Source organism: Leptosomus discolor, chromosome 6 (genome assembly GCF_034619465.1).
Source record: "Leptosomus discolor isolate bLepDis1 chromosome 6, bLepDis1.hap2, whole genome shotgun sequence".
NCBI classification, from domain to species: Eukaryota; Metazoa; Chordata; class Aves; order Leptosomiformes; family Leptosomidae; genus Leptosomus; species Leptosomus discolor.
Window position 1 is genome coordinate 56,300,331 of NC_141396.1, and position 23,081 is coordinate 56,323,411.

A 23,081-nucleotide genomic window follows, 5' to 3' on the forward strand; every position below is an offset into this window, starting at 1 on the left:
GGGTGTGGGTTGATTTTTTTCCCACCCTTTACTCTAGTAAATGCAAATGCTGGAAGACAGTGTGATCATGCATCACAAGGTGTTGAAGTATTCAAATGCATTTCAAGTAAATGTGACTTGTTTGTTTGATCTCTCAGCCTGATACTGTGTCATCCTCTGCAGGATCTGTTTGGGCAACTTTGGTTCTACAGAGGAACAAACCAGAAATTTGGAAAGCTTCCTCAGCTAACCATTTGTGGGTTCTAGTTTGGCAGTTAAGAGCATATGGGCAAGATGCTGAAACGTTTGGTGTGAAAGGAGGACATATGCAGCATGAACATATCCTCTCCATATAGCACTTGCTTGCCTTCCTGCTCCTTCCTCCTCACCAGCACATGGGTGAGCTCACCAGCTTCACACCCTTTCTCCTTCAGTGGCAGCTCCCCAGGGTTCTTCTGTCCCATGAGGAGGGTAAGGAGGAGAAACTCCCTACGATCCTGATCCCCTTCTACAACAACAAGAGCACCTTTCCTCTCACTGCCTCCTGCCATGCCATATAGAAGCTTTGGTCTTCACCTTCACCATGGGACAAAAGAGAGTAAAGAGGCAGAACAGCTGCCTTGGGCTACAACCTGTAGGTGTATCCCTGTTATACCGTTGGGGTCTTCATCTGCTTTCTCAGAAGCCATTGCAATTACATCACAGACACTACTGGCCCCAGAAGCTTCAACACTGGTGGAAGTGTTTTCCAGTGCGATTCTAATGCAAACACCCCAAATCTGTGCTCATTTTTTATTCTGCTTCTGGGACACAATAGCACCACTTCCCTCCCCTGTCATGGCCTACAAAATCCACGATATTTAATGCAGTCTGTCAAACTAGTGTTGGGGGTAAGGAAAATAAAGATTTCAAATCTACTTTCACACAAAGGAAGATATTGTGAAACGTATATACCTACTAATTTTGCCTGGCTCTTTTGTTTGAACCACCTCACTTTTACTAGAAACTTTTCACAATTATTCTTGGAGATCAGACATTGAGATCCCCTGGGAGAGCTGCTGAACGATGCAAGTTATAGAAACATTGCAAATGACTCTAATATCAACAGCCAGAGCTGCACAAGCCTGATATTGCAGATTTTCCTTATGTCAGCTGTCAGCCTTTTAGATGCCCTACGGCCCATTTGCTATATATACCTACAGTGCCCGCCCACGGGGATGGTATCAGCCTCAGCACAAGCTGGCTGAAAGGCAGAGCAGTGAGCAGTTTCATAGCCCTTTCTGAGGCTGTGCCAATTACTCTTCACTGCAATACTACATATTTCATCTATAAGAAGCGTGTTGCAGAGAAAATACCAAAACAATGGTTCAGAAACTTCGGTTTCAGCAGCTTTCCGTGATGACATTTTTTCTGTGGAACTGGTGTCTTTCCTCTGTTTTTTCAGATCTGGCGGTAAATTATATTGTTATAATGAAACCCCTAGTCTGTCAGATTGATGATGTGTTGGAGAGAGTAGATTTCAGATCCGTGTTGACATAGATGAAGACATGTATGAGATTTACTGTGACTAATATTGCCTTAGTCTCTCTTCATTTCATTTGAATCATGTCAATCCTACGGTGCTACAAAAAGCTCCAAGAAACATCACAGAGGAATATTTTTCTCCGCCTTTGAAATACATCACCCTGAAGTACATTATCTTGGGACATTCCAGGAACCTGAGAGAATGCTGAATCTTAAATCTGGCTTGTTTTGCTGTTATGCATAAATGACACCTCTTGCCTAGCAGAGACATCAGTAGTGCCTGTCCCTGGCCCAGGACTGAGGTCCCTTGGGTAAGGGCAAGCTTGACTGCGAACGGAGGTAAAGGCCACAGAGCAGGTGGTGCCTATGTTTACAAAGCAGCTTTTTAATCTAAATCTAAGCAGTTTTGTAAACTAGATTAGATCTCTAAATTACCTAAATCTATGTATCAGGTAGCTCAGTTTCATATACAGAGAAATAGATATATATATATATTGTATGTGTACATATATATGTATATATGTTTATATTATTCCATTGGCATTTCTATTTAAAACTTCCCTTGATTAGTATTTCCCATATTCCTTTCCCATGTCAATATTTTTACTAGTGTATCTGAAAGTGTGTTTTAAAACAAGATAACTAAACATTATCTCTGGATCTTTCTTAGGAATTGAATGATGTTACTGTTCTCCACGACCTTTGACTTCAAAGATCAATATGGATCAACACTGATCAACAAATTGTGTTTTTTCCTACAATTTCCTACAAACTGGTCAAGAGCCAGTTTAATCCAACAGCTGTCAGCTGCTAATGTGTTACACCTGGACTCATTTTGATAGTCTCATTTCCACCTGAAAAGATTCAAAATGGTAATATTATGGTTCAAACAAATATTATTTACATAAAAAATACACTTAGTGAGGCGTGATTAAGAAAAGCAGAATTGCTGTCTCCTATAAAGTCAAAGATAATCTGTTCCTTTCTAAATACTCACAGCTTTTCCACCGCATTAGGCAGAGGACTCGTTCCCCCCAAGTACTCTACCAAGCCTCTTATAACTAGCTCAGTCTTGGATATCCGTTTGGGGGGTTTTGTACTTTGAAATGGAACATCTCTTTGCAGACATTGGAGAACAAAGCACAAAAAGGACACACACATTTATTGTTGTTGAAATGATAAACCTGTCTAACAGTCAGTCAAGCAGTCAGCACCTAAGACAAAGACAGCCCATCCTTTAACAGATGAGGCCTGTTGGATACACGTACAGCTACACCCAAGGAGCGTTAAGAGTCACAAGAATCTGGAGTTTGACTGTCCCTGAGGCATGTGCAGATTTGGATCCTGTAACTTAGAGTTTATAAACCTAAAGTTTCCACTGGATCACATGGCTTTTGTTCTTGGTCAAGTTCCTTGTCTAAGGACGGTAACCCCTCCACTCACATCAGCGGTCACTTGTCCTGTCCCAGGTGCAATGCTCCTTCCTTTCTTCTCTGCTTTGGAAATCCTCAGTCTCTAAATGAAAGCTACCTTTCTCATTTCTCTAGAGGGATCAAACTGGTTGACCTACCACATCACTAGCCTTATTCTATACGCAAATATGGATTCCTAATTTTAAAAAGTGATCACTTTAAGAGTAATGATGTATTCCATCACTGATCTTTACTGGAGTCAAATAGGCTCCATCTATATTGCGCAAGGGCTGAAGCTCCCAGGCTCTGCTGGAGGCTAATTTCAACACACACCTGCTTTCCTTATCTAAAGGAGTGTCCTTGGAGCACGGTCTGATGAAATTTACTGGTGTTCCCAGGAGTGACTATTACATAAACCACCTTGAAAGCGAGACAACATCTGAGCCTAAATCATGCTCTAAATGCAACCCACCTCAATGTAGAGATGAATGATGAATATTTGGAAGAGTTTCTTTATGAGGAATCATTAAGAGACAGAGATAGTATGGGGAATAATAATTTCCCTATTTATTTCCCAGTTAAAGTTTCCCTTTTCAGATAACACAAGATCTATGACAGAGTTAATGAACTGATCAGCCAGTAGGCTTGAAACAGAAGTATTTATTTACACAGTGTAATTATTCGGTGAAATATATTGCCACAAAATTTTTGGAGGCCAAAATAAAAATAGCTTTTAAAAGCTACCGGATGAATTAATGGGAAAAAAATGCCTCTCTTTCTCTTAAACACTGTGATCTGCTACCATCTGAGTCAGAAAATCCCTATGCCACAGATTGTCAGAAGCTTGGAAGACATACCATACTTGGAAGAAAAGTATCATCGCATGCTTCCTGTGTTATTCTGTATTTCTTTCTTCAGCATTTGCTGTTGGTCCATGCGAATGGGATAAGATCAACCTGTTGTCTGAATAAGGCTATTTTCATGTATGGGTAGATTTTTTAGAAAGACCTTAAAGATCAAGGATCAGTAAACACACTAAAGAAGTGAAGGGTTTTGTTTTTAAAGGCATGGATGCAAGGATATGAAATGTAGTATGTTGTGAAATCCTTATCTGTGTGAAATATGAAAAGAATGCAAATTGGAGCTTAAAGAAATGTAAACTACTCTTAATGTCTTTGAAGATTGTGGCTAGTTAGCTTTCAGTTGTATCTGTACAGCATGGACCCCATGCAGCCATGACATAATTAACAATGTATTTGCTTAATGAATTGACCTTGCTGAACTGCCAGAATGCTACGTATTGAGCAAGTAAACTAAAAGCCTAAGGAAACTTAGGGAATCTATAGCAATGCACTGTCTTCCTGTGACCCAGGTCCTGTGTTCCAACCTCAACAACCCCAGTGAAGGAATTTCATTATACTCCATGTGAATTTCATCATTTTGAATGAATTAATCTTTAAATGAGGCCCTTTGACACTCTCTTATAATGTGAAAAACAGTTGGATATCTAAAGTAACCTCAGTAACCGTTCATTTTCTAAACGAAGGTTAGAAGGGCAGTTTCAGATCCGTTTTTTTTCCTTAATCCTACTTTTCTGGTATTAATCAGGCTGTCCTTTGGCTCAACTGCATGGGCATTAAGAGTATCGTGTTACCATTGCAAATAAATGCAGCAATCAAAAAACCCACCCTTTTCCACCTACATCATATAAGGTCTGTGAGACAGATTGTTTTCTTGGCTGCTTGTTTCAACAGTGCAGTAGAACTTCACTCCCAACTGGTTGTCAAAGACTATTCTAGATGAGGAAAGTTTCTTAATTTTTTCTCTTAATTCTTTGCCCCTAAGTTACGGCATTTGAAATCTGCAGTACCAAGTGCAGTGACAGTAATTCAAATCTTTATGTAACTTGTTGCAAAGGTTCACTATTGGACTCTGCTATTTAAATAAAATAGCAAATATCTGATTATGGACCATCCATTCTCTAAGCCTCTGGAAGAGTTTCTCCATGTTTCTAAACAGCACAGGTATTTTAGCCAGCTCTCTTGTCTCTTCGTCTCCAAGAAGAACCAAGTGGATTAAAAACGTGGCTTTTAAAATACTTGTCTAACCAGCTGCTGTGTTATGTCTTTTTTCTATAACAGAGATAAAAAACATTGCAGTTTGAGTTAGAAGCAAGTTATGAAATCGCTGATGTGCAACAACTGTAGTCTAGATGAGTTGAACAGTTTTTCCTGGTCACAGGACAGACAACACAGAAGAGGAATATCAGTGCAATTATCAGCTGGTGAAGCAGAACTTTTGGCTAGGAGGAAAGACCTCTTAAAGAACGCTGTAGCCGACTCAAGCCTGGACTATAAAGACTAATAATATATTATAACTGCTTTTTATTTATTGCATTAAGTCTATTTAGCAGCAACACACTGTCTGACCTGTGCATGGGATTAGTTTCCAACTAAGCTGTTATATCTCAGACTCCTAAAAGCAAAACCCACTTGACATCTGGGAGAAAAGGGCAACAAATATATTACAAAATTTAATGAATCCAGTAGAAGTAATGGTTCAACTAAAGGTGAAAAATAATCATATTATAAATATCAATGGGTAGTATAGGCTATTACGGTATTACTTTACTCCTACTTTTTACTGCTGTTTTCAGTTGGGTTGCACCAGTGTAAAACTGGAAAACAGAACACTTCAGCTGCCTTAATTTTTAATAGGATATAAATTATTTGTAGCTGATATTCCATCAGTTTAATGGCACAGTGCCGAAAAGTTTAAGCTACATCCATGAAAAATACAAATTTTCCTAACTGTGCAAGTGTTAGTGGTTTTATTCAAGTTTGTATTCGACACTATGTCAATAACCAATATGAAGAAAAAAAAGCACAGATTTCCTTGCACTCAAAATCAAGTTCATCAATGCTACCAAACAATCGGACTGTAGTCTGCCTCCATGAATCTGGCCTGATGCCCTCACGCCAGTCTAAGGTTAGTTTAACTCAGGACCACATTGCATTAAGCCAGGGAGACTGATAAACAATATCTTGTGAAGAAAACATGTTTCTGATTACAAATGGAAAACGTGTACACAGCATGGCTCCTGGAGGGTCTGAACTTGCATCATCACAGGGGACAAGGCACAATTAAACCTGTATTTCCCATGTTCCCCTCTTGTCCCCAAAGGAGATTTGATGGAAAGCAGGACACTCTGAACTGGCCTCGTCCTGCTGCAAACGCTCAGGCACACCAAGGTCACATTGAATGGCAGCCAGGCAAGAGCAGCAGTGGACAACCCCTTCCCTGCCAGGGCGGGGAGAGCCAGTGCTCCCTATAACACAGGAAATTTAGAGAGGGATGGAAACTCAATCCTGGTCTTTAGACCACTAGACTTCCTCATGCTTCATACTGGTGTCAGTATCCTAATGGCACAGGTATGTGATAGTTTTCAGGATTCGGCATAATCCACTGTTGCACCCAGAAGAGAGAAGGATCTCCAGAGCACAGAGCTGGCACCTCAGTAAGGAGACAGGGCGGCCAAGTCTGGCCGCTGCCAGCAGCTGGAAATCAATTTCACACATACCTGAATTCTCCTCATTTTGTGCCATTCATTCTGAGCATTTTACCGGATTTACAAATTACTTTCTTCAACACTTATTCAGCGATTTTTTTCCACCTAAAAGACCTTAAACCATTGAAAATTGATTGAGTACTTTTACCTCTCTCAAGTGGAAGTCGTTGGCATCACCTATTAACACATGCTTATAAATACCAGAAAAATAAAGATATCCAGTGAGAAATCTACTTTCTGCTACTTTTCACAACCTGTATAGGAGAAGCCTAAGTTATATGTGGAAACAATTCTGTTGATTTTGGTTGGCTTCAATTCAGTCCATGAGGTATAAAGAAATTATTTCGTTATGAACTGGTTCACTATCAGACATTGACAGACAGGGAAAGTCTGCATTGCTACTGCCAATGCAGTATCTGCTACGGAGGCAAAAACCTCCAGCTTCCAGTGTCAGCTACTGAAACACGTTCAAGATCTCAGGTGATTGATTAAGGGACAACTTTTCTTCCCCAGTGTAGTGGGCTTGGCACCAGTGGCTGCAGAACACAAAAAGGAAAGGCTGAACAAATCACAGTGTTTGTAGGGAAGGGCTGTGGAGGATACTGCAATGAGGCAAGGAAGCATGTCCTTCCTCCCAGCCATAGTCAACAGCTATTTGCATAACTGCATTTGCTGACTTCTTTAAAAATAGCTAATGCTGAGCATGGTTCATCTAAACTGAAAAAAAAAAAATATTTTTACCACTAAGGGTGTATGTAAACACTTCCCCCTTCATGCTAAGCTTTTGCAAAACATAATCAGAAGTGTAATTTCAGTAATTGACAGGATTGTCTTTTGCTTGGCTTGGTTTGTTGGCACTCTATTTCCACCTGTAAAATCCTGTGGGATGTGACCATTACTGTGTCAAGTGAACTTTGCTTTGGTTTTAACAGCTTAAAGAATAGCAAATGCTGTGAACTACACTGCAATTGCTGAAGCATCAGACACTGACAATGTATTTTCCTTGCCCTTCGTAAAGAGGTCATCATTGGTAACTGGAAGGCCTGGGTGACACTGTAAGGATGTTTTCAGTTTCTCTCCACAGCAGGAAGCAGATATCTTATTTATTCAGTTTCAGTACAGTTTGAATAATGACAAGCTTCCAGCACCGGGTGGTCCACATCTCTTCTCCTCCTTCATGCCAATGATTATCACATGAGAGGTGAGCAGGAAAACTCTCATCATGTTAAGAGGCTCTGAGTAAAAAACCAGTCTGAAAGATAATCCATATTTAAACAGCTCCAGTGGGATATTTCATGTAGCATTAAAAAAAGAAAAGAATAAAGAATTCCACATCCTACTCAGTTTTCACAGAGCGGCACCTAAATCACCACTTCCTGTGCTGTAACATAGACGTAGGCCCTCCTATGGCAGCTTGAACGATGCAAGAAGAAGCCTTCATCAGGGATGAGGGTAAGAGATCTTCCATTTATTCATTTTCTGAAACCTTCAGGAACTGCTAGTAAAAGAGAAGGTCGCTGACTTTTTTAAGCAGAGCTGTAAATGGAATTGCCATTTTCCTTCTCATAGCCGAGGACGCTCAGAAGCACGCGGGCAAACAAACATTTGTCTGTGAACAGAATCCTGGTAAGCCTGGTCAGAAATTAAGCTAGCAATGAAAACATGGCTCATTAGCCATTTTCTGCCCCTGTATCCTCATAACTTTTCCTGGTTTGCGTGCCACCAAGCATGCCACCAATGGCCAAATTCTGGTCACTTCCCAAGTGAATTTTACATAGGCCTATTCCAACAGTCTCTGTAATTCAATGACACTTTAGTATTTGCTTTAGTCCAGCCGATTTCTACACCTAAAACAGACCTAGATGGACTTTGGAACTCCTCAGGAAAAAAAACATCTGCCTTTAGAAAGAACAGATATTTTTATGATTTAAATGTGCTCCGCTAAAAATATTCCAGCTAGTAGAATATTCCCTCATTGCTGTGGAAGCTACAATGCTCCTGTGTCCTTCGACATGTCATAACTAAATGACAGCTATGATTAATTAAGGCAAAATTGCATTTGGTCACCTTCAGTACAATTCTTCAGTAAAAAGAAATACTCTGGTACAAAAGAGTCGTCACGCTATTCCTGCTCTCCCAAGCTCTACTGCAAATATAGGCTGACAGGTTAATAAAAGCATTTCTAAACAGTTGTTAGAAATCAGCCATCTGATTCAAGAATTCTGTTCCTCAGTTAACTTATTATTCAGCTACTGAAAACTCCATTTTTCCATGTGTGAGATGACAAAATCCAATGGCAACAATATTAATATTTATGTTCTAAATAGAAAAGGCTTTCAAAGCATATTCATAAAGTGGAAATAAAAGCAGAAGTTTATCCAAAACTTTCTGGCATTTTGCATATTTAAAATTTTTCAGCCTTGCTGCCAGGATTCGTTGGCTTCAGAGCAAGAGGTTATATTTTATAAAAGTTATTAATATGGGTGGATAGTGATTTAACTTTAATATAATTTGAATCATACCTCTCAATTATACAGGTCAGTCAATTTTAACTACAGTTCATACTGTTAAGAATACGTATTCCAAAATTGTGCACAAGTGGGAAAAAATGTATTTATTTGGGCTATTTTAAATGTTTCATGATATTAGTGTTTACATCATATATAAAGACCATTCAATAGCACGTGTGTGCATATGCACACGTATCAGAGCTACCAGTAAAAATTCTGTGGATATGAAAATACTTTGGCATTAAGAGTGAATTTTTTTGCTTTCATATACAGGGTCTCATTTTTAATCAATCAGGTTGTTGCTTTCTTATGAAACAGGCGTAAAATCCAATACCTCATGTTAACAATGTAAACTTGATAATCATTAGAAGGAGCTGATGGAAAATTAAATATTTTGTTTGAAACAATTTTGTAAGTCTTTATGCATGGAATGCTTTCCTTGTATTGCAGTCTACCAATACTTCCCAATTCTCTGATCAGATATATGCTCAAAAATGGTTACACCAACACATCCAACTGCTAAGATTACATGGAGCATCACTCTAACGGTCTGCACTTACCCAGTGAGAGAACACGCAAAAGAGCAGCAACTTCTACACGTTTTCTCATTCTCATAACGGCAACTGTCAGCACAGGGTACGTTTATATTATTACACTAGTTTGCAGTTCAAGAGAGAAACCTCATCTTTCAGGCAAGAAACACAGGCCCAGTGCAGGAATGGACTGACACTCGGCTCTCCAGGCAGTACAAGCATAACTGCCCCAAAACACTTGGGTCTGTGAATTCAAGTGTAGCTTTCAACAGCAAAAGTAGCAACAGGTGCTTCTGTGTGAAGGTTGACATGATTTTTTTCTTTGTGCGTATTGGAAAAAACCCCACCACCACTGCAGACAGCACAAGGCAGAAAAAACCCAACTCTTTGGTTGCAGTTTCCAGGTATAGAAGTGGGCGCAGTAAAATATTTGGCATGGTAAGTCCTGAAAGTCATGAAATGATAATAAAACCCAGATTTCTTTCAGAAGACTACTATAATTTCAAGGCTTAATTTTAATCTTAAATTGGGGGGAGGAAGTGGTGGGGTATGTGTGTCTCTGTCTTTGAGAAGGAAAGAGTACGACATTTGGGTTTGTTTTTTTACTGTGGGTCTCAGTAGTCGTTCTCTGCACTTCACTGTGAAAAGTACCTGCCATTTCTTCTTTAGCTGGATTACTAAAGCTATTCTAATTTATAGTGTATATTATTACTGTATAAACCCAACAATGAAGCTGAGGAGAGTCATTTGTGTTTATGCGCATTAAGAAAAATCTATGGCTGACCAGGGAACGAGGATAGAGAAAACAGTCTCTGAGATATGCATCCCTCCGGCAGTCCATGGGGCTCTCCGGATTGAAGCTGCTGCTTTTGAGGAAAGGGGAACATGCAATGTACCACAACAGATTCGTTCCCAAAGTGGGGTTTACAGAGGCTCTCATTTTTTACTGCTGTGACTTGGCACCATCATGTGGCCACTTTGAGTTTGCTCAGTTTAAGTAACGATTTACATAGAAAAATGTTTGCAAGTAATTAATTAGAATTTACAAGTTATTTGAGCCTGTTTTAGAAGAAGACAGTATATATCTTAAATATACGTTCATTAAATTCTGAACACATTGTCTTCCAATTGTCCTTTTTTCCCCAAATCCATGCTCATTTAATCATGTTCCTTATGTTTTCCTCATGATCTTTAAGTCAGAAGTTGTTAGGCTACAAAAGTTATAGACATTTTCAGTGCTTGGTCTTGGTCCAAACTTTAGCAAGAATGTACAAAAATTAGTATCACATTATAGACAAATATCCTCTTCCTCACTACAAGAGCTTTGGAAATTACTGGCAGGATTAAACAGGTCAGTATTTTCTGTTTTACAGAAAGGATTTAGAATTTCAGTAAATCTCACAGGCATATTGTTTACATAGTTTGATCTATACAGGTAGTGTACATATCAGGACAACTTGAGTTAGTCAGGTATTGCTTTTGCAAAGTTTCAGGGTCAAAATGAGCAGTAAGATACCATGTGATGTAAATTCGTATTCTGGTATGTTTGCCTAATGTTTTTAGGTAGATGTAAGAAGGTTTTACCAAGTGCTAGTGTGCAAAAGACCCAGAGGCAGAAGTCTCCATATATTCAGGTTGCTTATACAGAGGCACAACTTTACACTCACCAGACAAAGGATTGTTATCACTTAGTTCAGAACAGAATAATGAGGAACAGCAATGTAATTTATAGGAATATATTTTCAGTAGTTTTTAAAAAATACTTACATCTAGAGTACTTCCAATAATGAAATACAGTTCATCAACTTTTTGAGTACAATAACGCTAAATTTGGTTCTGTCATTTTTACGATAAAATATAGTGTTTCAGCTGAAATATTGTATCGGTATTTTTTAAAATATCTACAAGTTATATACAAATACAAAATTACATTACATATCTTTTAAATGCAGTAAACCCCAATCTAAATATTTTGCAATAATTTGTACATGGAGACAGGTGTACTGCTTCTAAAAAGGCTGCAATAAAATCAAATGTAGTTTTTCAGATTCCTCAGGCTGAGGTAGGGCCCACTTCTTCTTTACATACTGAATGTCGATCTGTCCGGACTCTTTGGCCAGCACAATGCCTAACAATCCATTTGTTTTTTCTGGTTCCCCCACTAGAGCCATCGTTACAACACTGAAATCAAAAGAACAGAGGAGAGTTTTTTAATCGAGGCAAAATTAATAGAAATTGGTGTTTTCAAACATGTTTTTAGCAGGTTACTCATAGCTAACTAAAGGATTCCTTTTTTCTGCTTATCACAGTGTACTACTCCTCACTGTTTCAAGACCCAGCACGTTCTTTAGCTTTTCACCAGTTGCAATCATTTAATGTCAATATAACAGGCAATTCTTCCCCTGTTCACAGATTCCATCAACAACTTCTAATCATGACTTAAAAAGTATTTCAAGCTAGTAAAAATGAACTATGTTTTAGGTATTTTCTAGTACAGTTTAACACCTTTAAAAATTATATTATTTTCTCCCCAAACTAGCAGCACTTTGCTACAGTTCACAAAGCTAGAAGGAAAACTTTTAGCTCGAGGGATATTCACCAAGACTAACTTAAGCCTAGGGAAGGCAGAGTCTCCCCGTAGGGTTCCCACCAGGGAGGAAAGAGAACCATCAAGACTAAGTCAGAAAGGCTGAACTAAACTGCTTTTCAGCATCAGTCCACCCAGGTCTCTACACTGACTGCAGGAACAGTATTGTGAGACTACCCTGATGTTAGTCTTGGTGAACATGTGCTAGCCAAAAATATTCGTGTTTACTTATGTGACAACGAAGACAATATATTTTGTCCACACTATATATAGGCATTTTAAAGTGTTGTCCCACATCATCTTATTTCAGGGGTTGATCATGATCCAGCAAAGGTATCTTTGAACTTCAACAGTTCCGTGATTTTAGTGGGAACAAAATTTTTCTTTTTGTACAAAGAGAAACTGCTCCACATACAGACATCTGTCCCAACTGATAACACTACACCTGACTTTCATTTATACTACCATTATTTCTTCTTTATCAGATGGTATAAAACAATAATTAAATTAGGATAAACTAAAATTTAGCTTGCTATAGTCTCTTTCCACACCTCCAACAGTCTAAAAAATACAGTTAGAAAAGCAAATTCTAATGAGCATTTAATGTCAAGCAAAAAATCCCATCCAAACTCTAATAAAAATGCAGATGATAATAATATTAATATTTTATTGAAAAGAGAATAACATAATGTACTTACTTCTCTGATGGAATAGTCTGCTTTGCTACAGGCAACAAATCATTTTCCAGAAGATCCCAAATGTAAATATTAGATGATGCATCCAGGACAAAAAAGACAGAGGGTCTTGTTAAAGCCCACTGCAGGGCAATAACTGGCTGGCCATTTGTGCTGTCATTCCACTGCATGAGGGGATACTCTGATGCCATTTGGTGTAATCTAATACTTCCATCTGAACAGCCAACCTATATTGTAGTCAAAAAGAAAATACTTCCTAGGAACAAAACAAACTAAGCAAGATAAAAACTGCAATTCAATTCCTAAGAGTATCAAGCACATAAATAAAATTAGTTACCTGACTCCAGTGGCACATATCTCTCATGTCTCACTCTACGAGCTATCTGGATTTTAACTCTCAATGTAATTTTGACTTCAAAAGCAGTAACTCTGTACTGAGCATACTAATCCAATCCACTAATCCTGGGTTGAAGCCCTAATTTCATGTTTTAAAAAAAAAAGTTCTCAAACTATCATCTTCACTAAGACAGCACACATAATCCATTCTGCTTCACGAATCCAGCACAACTTCACAGCAGTCTGAACTGGGGCAAGGTCAGAGCTTGGAGACCAATTCAGACAGCTACTTAGTGACACATGTAATCTGAAAACCAAGAATAGCTTTCAGTAGGGCAGCCTGTGCTTAACAGTATAATGATATTAAACTGATTCATAATGAACAACTAAATCCAAAGACAGGCAGATATCACTGCTTCCAGATATTTTTTTACCTTTGCCTTGCCTAGTATAATATTTACAAGTTTGCCCTAATCAAGGTACAGAGGAAACTATTCTATGAAAACAGAAAACGACTTTTTCTTACTACCCTGGGCCACCCTCTGCATCAGGAAGACTTCCTAGAATTTTCAAATTTTGATGGCTTTTTACAGTGACTCTGCAAATTGTGCTTAAATTTAAAAGGACTCTGCAGATACAAACTTGTAGAAGTCAGTATCACTCTACACAGACGCATTTGGGAAAAAGGTAAGAATGTCCACACTGGCAAAAGAAAGTCCTGACTGCACAGAACGTGACACAATACGCGCACTGCAGCCAAACCCATCCATTTTATACCTTAGGCAATCGCAATGAAGTCATGTAAATCATGGCAAATTTAGAAAGACAGCATTTTTAAGAGAGGATCAAGTACAAATATATGCAAAGATAAGCACTGGAAAATCATACCAAAGTTAGATTCAACTCACAGTGAACAAACTTTCCCAAGAGAGACAAAAAATACCCCCAACCAGTGAGTGTGTCAATCTCAACTGCTGAGGGCAGATTTGAACACACCTGACCACACGGGGTGCTGCCAGGCATACCCCAAGGGTGTGTCTGATGTGGAAAGAAAGCAGGGAATGCCCAGAGCTGCCCCTCAGACCTTTATTCCACAGCAATACAGGTATTTCATCTCTAAAACGACTATGTCTCTAAGAGACGAATGATAAGAGTGAGAAACAGCTGAGGCTTCATTAACAGCAGAAGACCTGTTGCAATGCTGAATTTCAGCAAAAACAGAGAATAAGTTATAGGGCTGAAGTGAGATTGCCATTTGTCTCTGTGAGCCAGATGGTTCACCTTTTTACATAAGCAAAGTTTGAACACCAGGACACAAGATTTGTTGTCACCCTTCACAGCAGATTGGCATTAGTGCGGTAAAACAGCTATCACATCTAGTTAAACACATCAAATTAGAAATCCTCCCTCAGCAAATAATTAAAAAAATTAAACTTGTATTAAAACGTTTTCATACCAAAAATAGTGGCTTTCCAAAAGGGAAGAAATCAATTGCATTGATGCTTATCGATCTCATTCCACTCTCCTGAGGTCTGAATAGCTTTGGAAGAACTTTTAAATCATGTCTTGTACCGTGGCCTACCAGTCCCTAAGAACAATAGAAAAAAAAGGAATTAAACAAACCAAAACAAAATTTGCATTATCAGTATTACAATAAAAAGTTAAATAATTCACAGAGCTGCTGCCTTAAAAGATCCTTAACAGCTAACAAATTTTAACAGCTAACAGATTTTAATAATAGTCTACAATTATGAATTTTATATACGGTCTGCTGGTAATATTCCAAATAAATGGGGCAGCTTCCAAACCAAAAATTAACAATGAGATGAATTTCAGCACGTTACTCACAATGTTTGTTCCCACAATGAAATGATTAGGATTAGAAGGCAGAAATTTAATAGTCAATGTCTGGGGCATTCTCTGGCGCACATCCTTTGGGAAAAGGCTAGGAAAAACACAAAAGTAAAAGATGACAGAAATACAGGAAGTTGTCTCCTGAAGCTATGCAAGTACATACAGAAACTTTTGATCTAACACGTCTATGACTAGCTCTAGGAAGAAATGTGTATTAAAAAACACCCGAACAACTAATAAAATTATTGTTAAATATATCCTACATAACAGTAAATTAATAATGTATAGGAAAAATTAGCTTTGTAAGACACACATATAAAATCTAAATGCCCCTGTTTTCCTACCTGTTATTCAATTCCATAGTAGCGCTATGTACTAACTTCACTTTCCCTCCAGGAATTAAACCTAAAATTACATAAAATTAGTTAAACCGATTCAAGCACTTTGCATTAAGAAAGGGCTATCATCAAATTAAAACCTAAGCTAATAAGTAAAAGGTTATTTCATAATTAAATTGTTTATTGTAGATACAGCTTTTGATACGTAAGAATCTTACATAATTTAGAACTATTTACTTCAGAATTCAACTGTGAAGATTTATAATCTTTGACAGAAATCAAAGAAGAGAGAGAGAGAAACATGATTATATGTATGTTTTAGTTTTACAGTAGGCATATAACATCCTGTAGTATCACTCTATAAAACCCAATTCTGTCAATGGTGAAAACGTACATTTATGTCACTGGGATCTTTGACAATGAATTATAGTAATGACAGACTGTAATAATGCCTCTATAAAGTTGTTCTGTGTTGCTTGTTAGTAGAGAATAGCATAAATCCTTCAAACACAGGAATTTTTTGAAGAGGAAAAAAATGAATGCTGGTGGCAGTAAAACTGTGTCAACACAGGACCATAGCTTTAAAAGGTACCTCTCCACAGACATAATACCCAGCTTTAGCAGCTTAACATGGCCGGATATTGAATATGAGCTTATAAATTAGAAAATTGATCAAAAATTCTAGTCTGTTAGAATTACTTCATTGTTTATATATGTATTTTAAAATGTATCACAACTTTAATCACAGCCTTTTCCAGTTAGCTAAGTATGTAGTCTAAATTTGTTCAAAGAACAAAAAATGTAATTTTCTTCATTCATACAATTCAAAAAGGGCTGAATAGACTTTGTTCTTTACTTTTTTTCACGGAAGCTTTTTTCTCACACTAAATGGTACCTCACCCAAAACAGAACTTTCAGGACAATTATCAAAATGGAGACACAGGCAACAACAAAAGCGTTATAATAGATTTGATTAAAACTAAAGAAAGAACAGGAGGACTGAGAAGGACATAAAACCTCTAAGAATCTGTTGAGGACACAGAAATCTGCTTTGACATTATAAGAAATGCGGTTGTCTGGTGGCAATAACCAGTACAGAATTAGCAGATGAGGTTTAGGTAGCAGTGAAAATAATTCTCATGATACCCAACCAACAACCCCAAATATCAGATATGTGTCCTATTCAGAATGAATCTTTTCCTCAGTAATTTTGCTTTCTTCTAAACTATTTTTTGTCATCACTGACTCTTCCTTTCTCCTCTAACTTCATAATCTCAAAACTCAAGCACTTTATTCTACCTCTAATGTACAGTACTCACCTAAATCAGTTTGTGAACCAGCTAAATCCCCTTTTAGTAGTTCAACAACTACCTGAAAAGTCAATATTTAATGTTAATAAGCAATAAATATTTACCAAACTTGAATGTTTTTTAACTAGCTGTAATGTATAACACAACTCTAAAGGAAGGTTTAGATCACCAGGTCTAACACTGCAATGATTACGGCAGATTCTCTATCTGCCTGTCAATGTCTGCAATTCTAAAAATAGCCTCACGTGCCTGCTGGAAGGCAGAACATGGGAAGTTACATTCTACACTGAATCGCAGGTTGGCATCTTGTTGGTTTGGTGGGGCACAAAAAACCCACCCTAAACCCCCAAATAAAGAATTGTAACACACTTCCTCTGCTTTTCACTATTTATGAAATAGAAAGGGTAGATCATTTGGCCCGAATCTGTTGCCACTAAAGTTACCTAGAGCTTAAGGGACTTAACTAGTGATACAGAAGGGAAATCTTTTATTGCCTTATTATTCACGGAGCCATTCAGTTCCCCAAGCAAGATTAAGTCAGTCAGATGCAAACAACAGGTTCAGCAGCTGGGCCAAGGCTGCATCAGAAAGAGACTGAAAATATCCAATAGAAAGAGTTGTCAGGACAGTAATTAAGAGCAGCAGCCCTGGTGCTTGACTGTCATATTTTAGGCAGGGTAATCTTATCCACAGATTTTCACATTTTGCCTCTCAAACATTTATTTTATATAAATTACGAATGCCATCTCTCACATACATGCAGTACAGTCTCTGACAGCACTGTGATTCAAATAACATACAGGGGGTTGGTGAAAGAGGACTGAGGTCTATTACTCAATTAATAGAAATATGTGAACTTATTCCTATGAAGCAGAACTACTGATGGCCTGTTTTCAAGAATTCATGCACCTGTTAATAGTTTTGCCTAAGGATAATATCATGGCATAAGGGAGTCAAGTCACAAATTTTGAGAATTCCAACAGAATGGCTAGTGTTGCTGTACTTTTCATGGAGGAAATTCTCATCACAAATCCCAGATTTGGGTTACTATATTTGAAGAAGTATTTTATTATTCTAATACATGACACACTCTCTTTTCATACATATATAACTCACCCATATATTGAGGATTCCACTTTCATCCATTGAAGCTATCTGAAATGGAAGGCCTGACATTTCTATGGAAGGAATAATAACAATCCATTTTCATACACTGACCTTTATCCTGAACAATATCAAAGGATTTGAAACATTTCCTACGTTAATACATTCTCTGAAACTTCTATGATCCTCTCAGCTGCATAAAAAAGGTAAATGCCCTAATTCTACCACAGAAGAAAAAAGCATGAAACTTTCCTTACCAAGAGGCTGGTCAAACACTGGAATAGGCTTCCTAGAGGTGGTCAACGCCCCAAGCCTGTCAGTGTTTGAGACATTTGGACAATGCCCTTAACATGCTTAATAACTTTTGGTCAGCCCTGAATTGGTCAGGCAGTTGGACTAAGATGACCGTTGTAGGGCCTTTGCAGCTGAAATAGTCTGTTTCTGTATCTGTCTATTCTAGTATGTTCAGTTTGTCCTACCAGAAAGGCAGGTGAACTCTGCATCTTTTAAAATCCATGATTCTGCATGGACTTTGAAACAAAACATAAAGTGCAATAGATGGAATCTTGTAAAACGTAGATCATAGAAGTTTCAAAACGCAGCACATTTCTTTGTACTACCATGGATTTCAAAGTGCAAATCTGCAAGGGAAGTAATAATGCTTCCTACCTGAGAATTTGGGGGCATGAGGATCACAGTTTCCTTGCAAACTTTGGTCATAAAAAATTTAGGCAAAAGGCACAGGAAGAACCACCAAGCACAGTCACACACTTTCAAAGCTTTCAGATATTAAGCAAGTTGCTCCACTGATTCAGTTAGGGTTTTTTCAGACATTATAGAAGCACTAAGACTTCTCTAAAGGCAGTTTTTGAGTGATAACTTGTTGCAGCATGGAAGAACAAAATATTGTCTTGAATACAGACATTAAAACAAGCATGCATCCACACCTGATGTGAAGCTGCACTGAATGAACATCACATAAAAATGAGAGCAGAAAATACACATGAATTTACATGCAACTGATATTACAGACAACTTAAGAGGCAGAATAGAATTATAAACTGGATTTTGGCTGTGATGTATTTGTTTCACTAGATATCTAAAGAAAGACTCAGACGTATTGATGCTTTGAAGAGCAGCTTACATACCTGTCTGATAAGAGAGGCTCGAGAGCCCATAATTCTGGTCAGTGTAGAGAGAGGTTGAGACAGGTTCCACTGCCAGTATAGGAGAGGTGTGGTTTACTGAGTTTAGAATGCCATCTGTAATTACGGACAATGAAAGTTAAACACTATATTATTCTCAACAAAAACAACAACAAAACCCTAATCACTTTTCAGCTTGTGGGAGAATGATTACACAGAAAAAATGGCAAATAATGAACTTCATAAAGAATTACTTTGTAAAAGTCTCAAATACAATACTGCAAACTGTTTCCTAAATTAACAAAATACTACTAGACAGATCGATGTTTCACCATTCGTGTTTACTTCTCATTTTCCAAACGACTGCTGCACCACTTCTGCCACCGTACCAGACATTTCATTAAAATCTGCAATTTCAGGGTTACCATGAAAACAATTATGTTTATTTCAAGCTCCATAAACAACAGAAGTAGAAATAAATCACTGTTTACTACAGAAAAGACAAACTTGAAGAAAAATTACTCTTAATGGAGAGTAACTATCCTGAAACAAACAATTCACCACAAGAAAATATGTATTTACCCTTTAATAACATTTTAAAATAAATGTATATTTAGAGCCATTTCAACACGCATCCTTTGTCAGATACTCTTGCTTTCTGGCCTTGCCGTGTGTGCTGAACTTAATCTCATTTAAGACTAAAGGCATAAAGCTTCCTCAGAACACAGCATTAAAGCCTGCTTGCTTATATAAGCAACCACATGAAATGGTACACATACACTAACTACTAGCCCACTGTGCAACACAAGACCAAGCATCTCTGATCTACTAAAAAATTAAAAGTCTATCAACAACCAACTAATGTTTACTTGTACATGGCTACTGGAATTAGATACACTGGTGAACATAAGAGGATTTTGTGCATGTGAATGTTTTTTTTAGAAAAGTAGTAATAACTCAGTGTAAGTTAAATGGTAGCACCCACACACAAAATAAGGAAAAATACATGAAGAAGGACTTATTTTGCAATAATATAATTATTTACAAAAATATTGCTGTGTGTTACTTTTCACTCTAGAGTACAATACCGTGCCAAGAAAAACGGCACCAATTTATAATTAAGACTGAGACAAATGTTGGGAGGTACACCTCATTCCCGATCTCTCAACGCATAACTACATACAATGAAAAATGCAGCAAGATTAATGACTTGCTCCTCTATTCAAATTTGCAATGACAAACACTGGTAATAGGTATAAAGATCCATTAATTTCTATCAGATTCATAGAATTTTAAGGATCTCGTACACCCACTCAAATGCAGAGAGAAGTACTGGATTGCGCCTTCTAGTATGTCAGTTATATGCCCTAAATAAACCTCTGTATCTTTTGAATTTGTCATCCATGGATTACAAGAAAAATTACAAAAGCCTATGGTATTTTGATCATATGTTACAGGATCAGAAGTGTATGAAAAAAAGAGAAATGTAATGATGAGAAAATGTCAAAGGATGAAAGGAGGTCACCCACGAGCACTTTTGAAAAGTAAACTTTCTTCTGGCTTCCCAATATGTACGCAACACTAATTTAGGACATATCTAAACAATACAACAAATGAATTCCACATTATTTTTTGTTGCTTTGCTTCTCTGCCATTAAGAACCCGGAAGGAGCACGCTATAGCTCCCAATTGGCCGCAGTGCTAAAGATTTTGCTCATGTGACAAGCTGGATGACAGAAAAACATACATCCAGGTTTTGCTCCAACATGCAATCAATACGTTTCTAGAGATATTGAACCAGGGAGCCTTTGGGCCCCAAAGTTTAGTCACAGCTTCAGAATATCTTCAACAAAAGACTGAAAGTAACTGACTGCTTGATGCATATCGAGCTGGCTTACATTTCTTTACAGCTATTTCTGATTGGCAATTTTTACTAGACTAAATATAATCTCTGAACTGGGTAAACCAGGCTACTGAGAAAGAGTGTTCTTCGAAGAATTAGCAGTGGAGTTGTTTTAGTGCCCACAAAATAATTAACCAGAATGCATAGATACTAACCAGTGGAAAATGTTGGAACTCTAAATGTCCAGTCAGTGTCACTGATCATCATATGAGGGTGCATTCTTGCATCTTCTCGAAGATCCCACACCAACAATGAACCATCTACTGTTCCAGCAAAAACTAATGTTGTTTTATTGGGACTAAAGCAGCAACATATCACCTGTTAAGCAGCAAAAATACACATGGTTGACATTATGATACGGGACAATGATTTGATAAGCCTGAAATATGTTTGTTCTTCCTAGGCATGCAAATCCAAAAAAGTCAGATTACAGGCGTTTGCAGCAGAAAAACAATTTATTTAAAAGGGAAGTAGGATACCAGACTTCGAGTAGGCCTTCCCTTTTCAAGACAATTGTTGTGTAATCTGCATCTGCTGCAACAAAGTTGGGGGTGATTCAACTATATGATAGTGATGACTAGAGAGAAGTCCTGACAATATCTAAACCAGCTGTTTTACTTCCATTCACTCCTCAGCCACGAAATGGAGTCAAAACTTAAAAAAAACACAAACAAACAAAACACCATGACCATCACCACATTCTAGTACTGGAGCACAAAATGGCATGAGAATAGCGTTTTGTTCGCTAGGCTTAAATGTTTCTCAGAAGATGACATGTCTGGCAGCAAGGCAAGAAAACAAAATACACATAATAAGGTGTTTATTCAATTGGCAAATATACAATGTTATTAAAACATACCTCTGAATCACATATTAAAACTTTCTGAGGACTGGAGGGCTGCCAGATGTTCCAAACGCATATGACACTCTTTCTGTTCAGTAAACCAACACCTGCCTTTTCAGGTAATCCGTGAACAGAAAGTAGGGTCTGCCTCTGAACTTGAGAGACATATAGGCAGGATATTTTTCGGTCTAAACCATTAAAAAAAAAAAATCAATAAATAAAAGCAATAAATAAAAAGGTAAAGTCACTGCAGATGAAAAAGCATATTTATCTACTAAAGGTAAGACATAATCATGAAGATTTCTACTAACAGTGGGTTTCTTTTGACACTATACAAAAAAAAAAGGAGGGACTACAGAAGGAATCAAAAAATTAGAAGTACAAAGCAAAAAGGAAGAGAGCCAGGAAGTTAATAGAATAATTATTCTGGACATAAGCAAGCCAATCTGATCTGACATCCATCCGTATATATACTGAAAATCAAGCTAAGTCTCACAGGAAACAGCACAGGCCAGGCTTTTTCTGGTTCATCTCATGTGTTCATGTTAGAATACATATGGTCTTGCGTTATAATAGGTCTTCCTAACATAATTACAGATGCTTTATTTTTAATTTTTCTTTTCGTCTGAACATCTGTTGTTTCAATGGGGAAGATCCAACTGCCACTCAAATATATCAGGCTATATTCTTCCTGTTCAGTAAACTTGGTTTATTTGCAACTTTGGCCCTACTGTCAGCATAAAGAGCCTGAATGAAATTACACCCCCTGGGATGGCCCTTCAACAACAGGGGCAAGATTAAACAGCCACAGCACCCCTACATCATCCTAATCGCTGGCTATATTTCTGGTTTCACAGCAGCTAGGATGCTCTGATGTTCCCTATGTGAAACCAACCTGCACAGAGTTACAGCAAGATTAGTGTAATTAAAAGAAAAGTGGCTTTACGTCATCTAAAGATCCTGTTATGTGCTGTTTGCACTTCAGTCATGACAAAAAGCATGGTATTTTGCACAAGGAAGAAGAGTTCACACTGTATACTAAAAGGTGTAGAATAAAGTTCCCTTACCATGGAGGAATGGCTGGTTAGTATTTAACTGGAAACAGCTATCACTAATAGACAGACTGGTTTGTCGAGATCTTAGTTTCCACCTGGGTTGTGTTGCAACTTGATCTTCCTCTAGCAAAACAGCAATCACCTTTCAAACATAATTACATTTACAGAAATAAAAGGGTCGTCTTATCTTTCAGCTTTGTTATTTGTAGCTTTCTAAAGTATGTGGATCAATTTAATAAACCCTTATCAACTCTCTTGTCAATTTTATATCTTTGCAAATACAGCTTTACAGACATAAAAGTTGCACAGCTCTGGTTCCATTCCTTTGCAGAGAGATGAATCTCACTGATAATAAGTGTTATTTAAGTAATTTATTTAAATTAG

The 23,081-nt window shown here is 37.6% G+C and overlaps 1 protein-coding gene across 1 annotated transcript in view; it reads right to left on the reverse strand.

Moving 5' to 3' along the window:
- Positions 1-11,535: 11,535 nt before the first annotated feature.
- The window catches only part of DYNC2I1 (dynein 2 intermediate chain 1), a 30,801-nt gene continuing 19,255 nt past the window's right edge, over positions 11,536-23,081 (reverse strand). Inside the window, exons 14-24 of the mRNA XM_086466801.1 lie at positions 22,710-22,839; positions 21,658-21,830; positions 20,954-21,116; positions 18,899-19,012; positions 17,763-17,824; positions 16,656-16,707; positions 15,343-15,403; positions 14,993-15,089; positions 14,601-14,732; positions 12,812-13,035; positions 11,536-11,707 (exon numbers count right to left, since the gene is read on the reverse strand). Coding sequence (XP_086322927.1) covers positions 11,536-11,707; positions 12,812-13,035; positions 14,601-14,732; positions 14,993-15,089; positions 15,343-15,403; positions 16,656-16,707; positions 17,763-17,824; positions 18,899-19,012; positions 20,954-21,116; positions 21,658-21,830; positions 22,710-22,839 — 1,380 coding nt within the window. The remainder of the gene's footprint in view (positions 11,708-12,811; positions 13,036-14,600; positions 14,733-14,992; positions 15,090-15,342; positions 15,404-16,655; positions 16,708-17,762; positions 17,825-18,898; positions 19,013-20,953; positions 21,117-21,657; positions 21,831-22,709; positions 22,840-23,081) is intronic.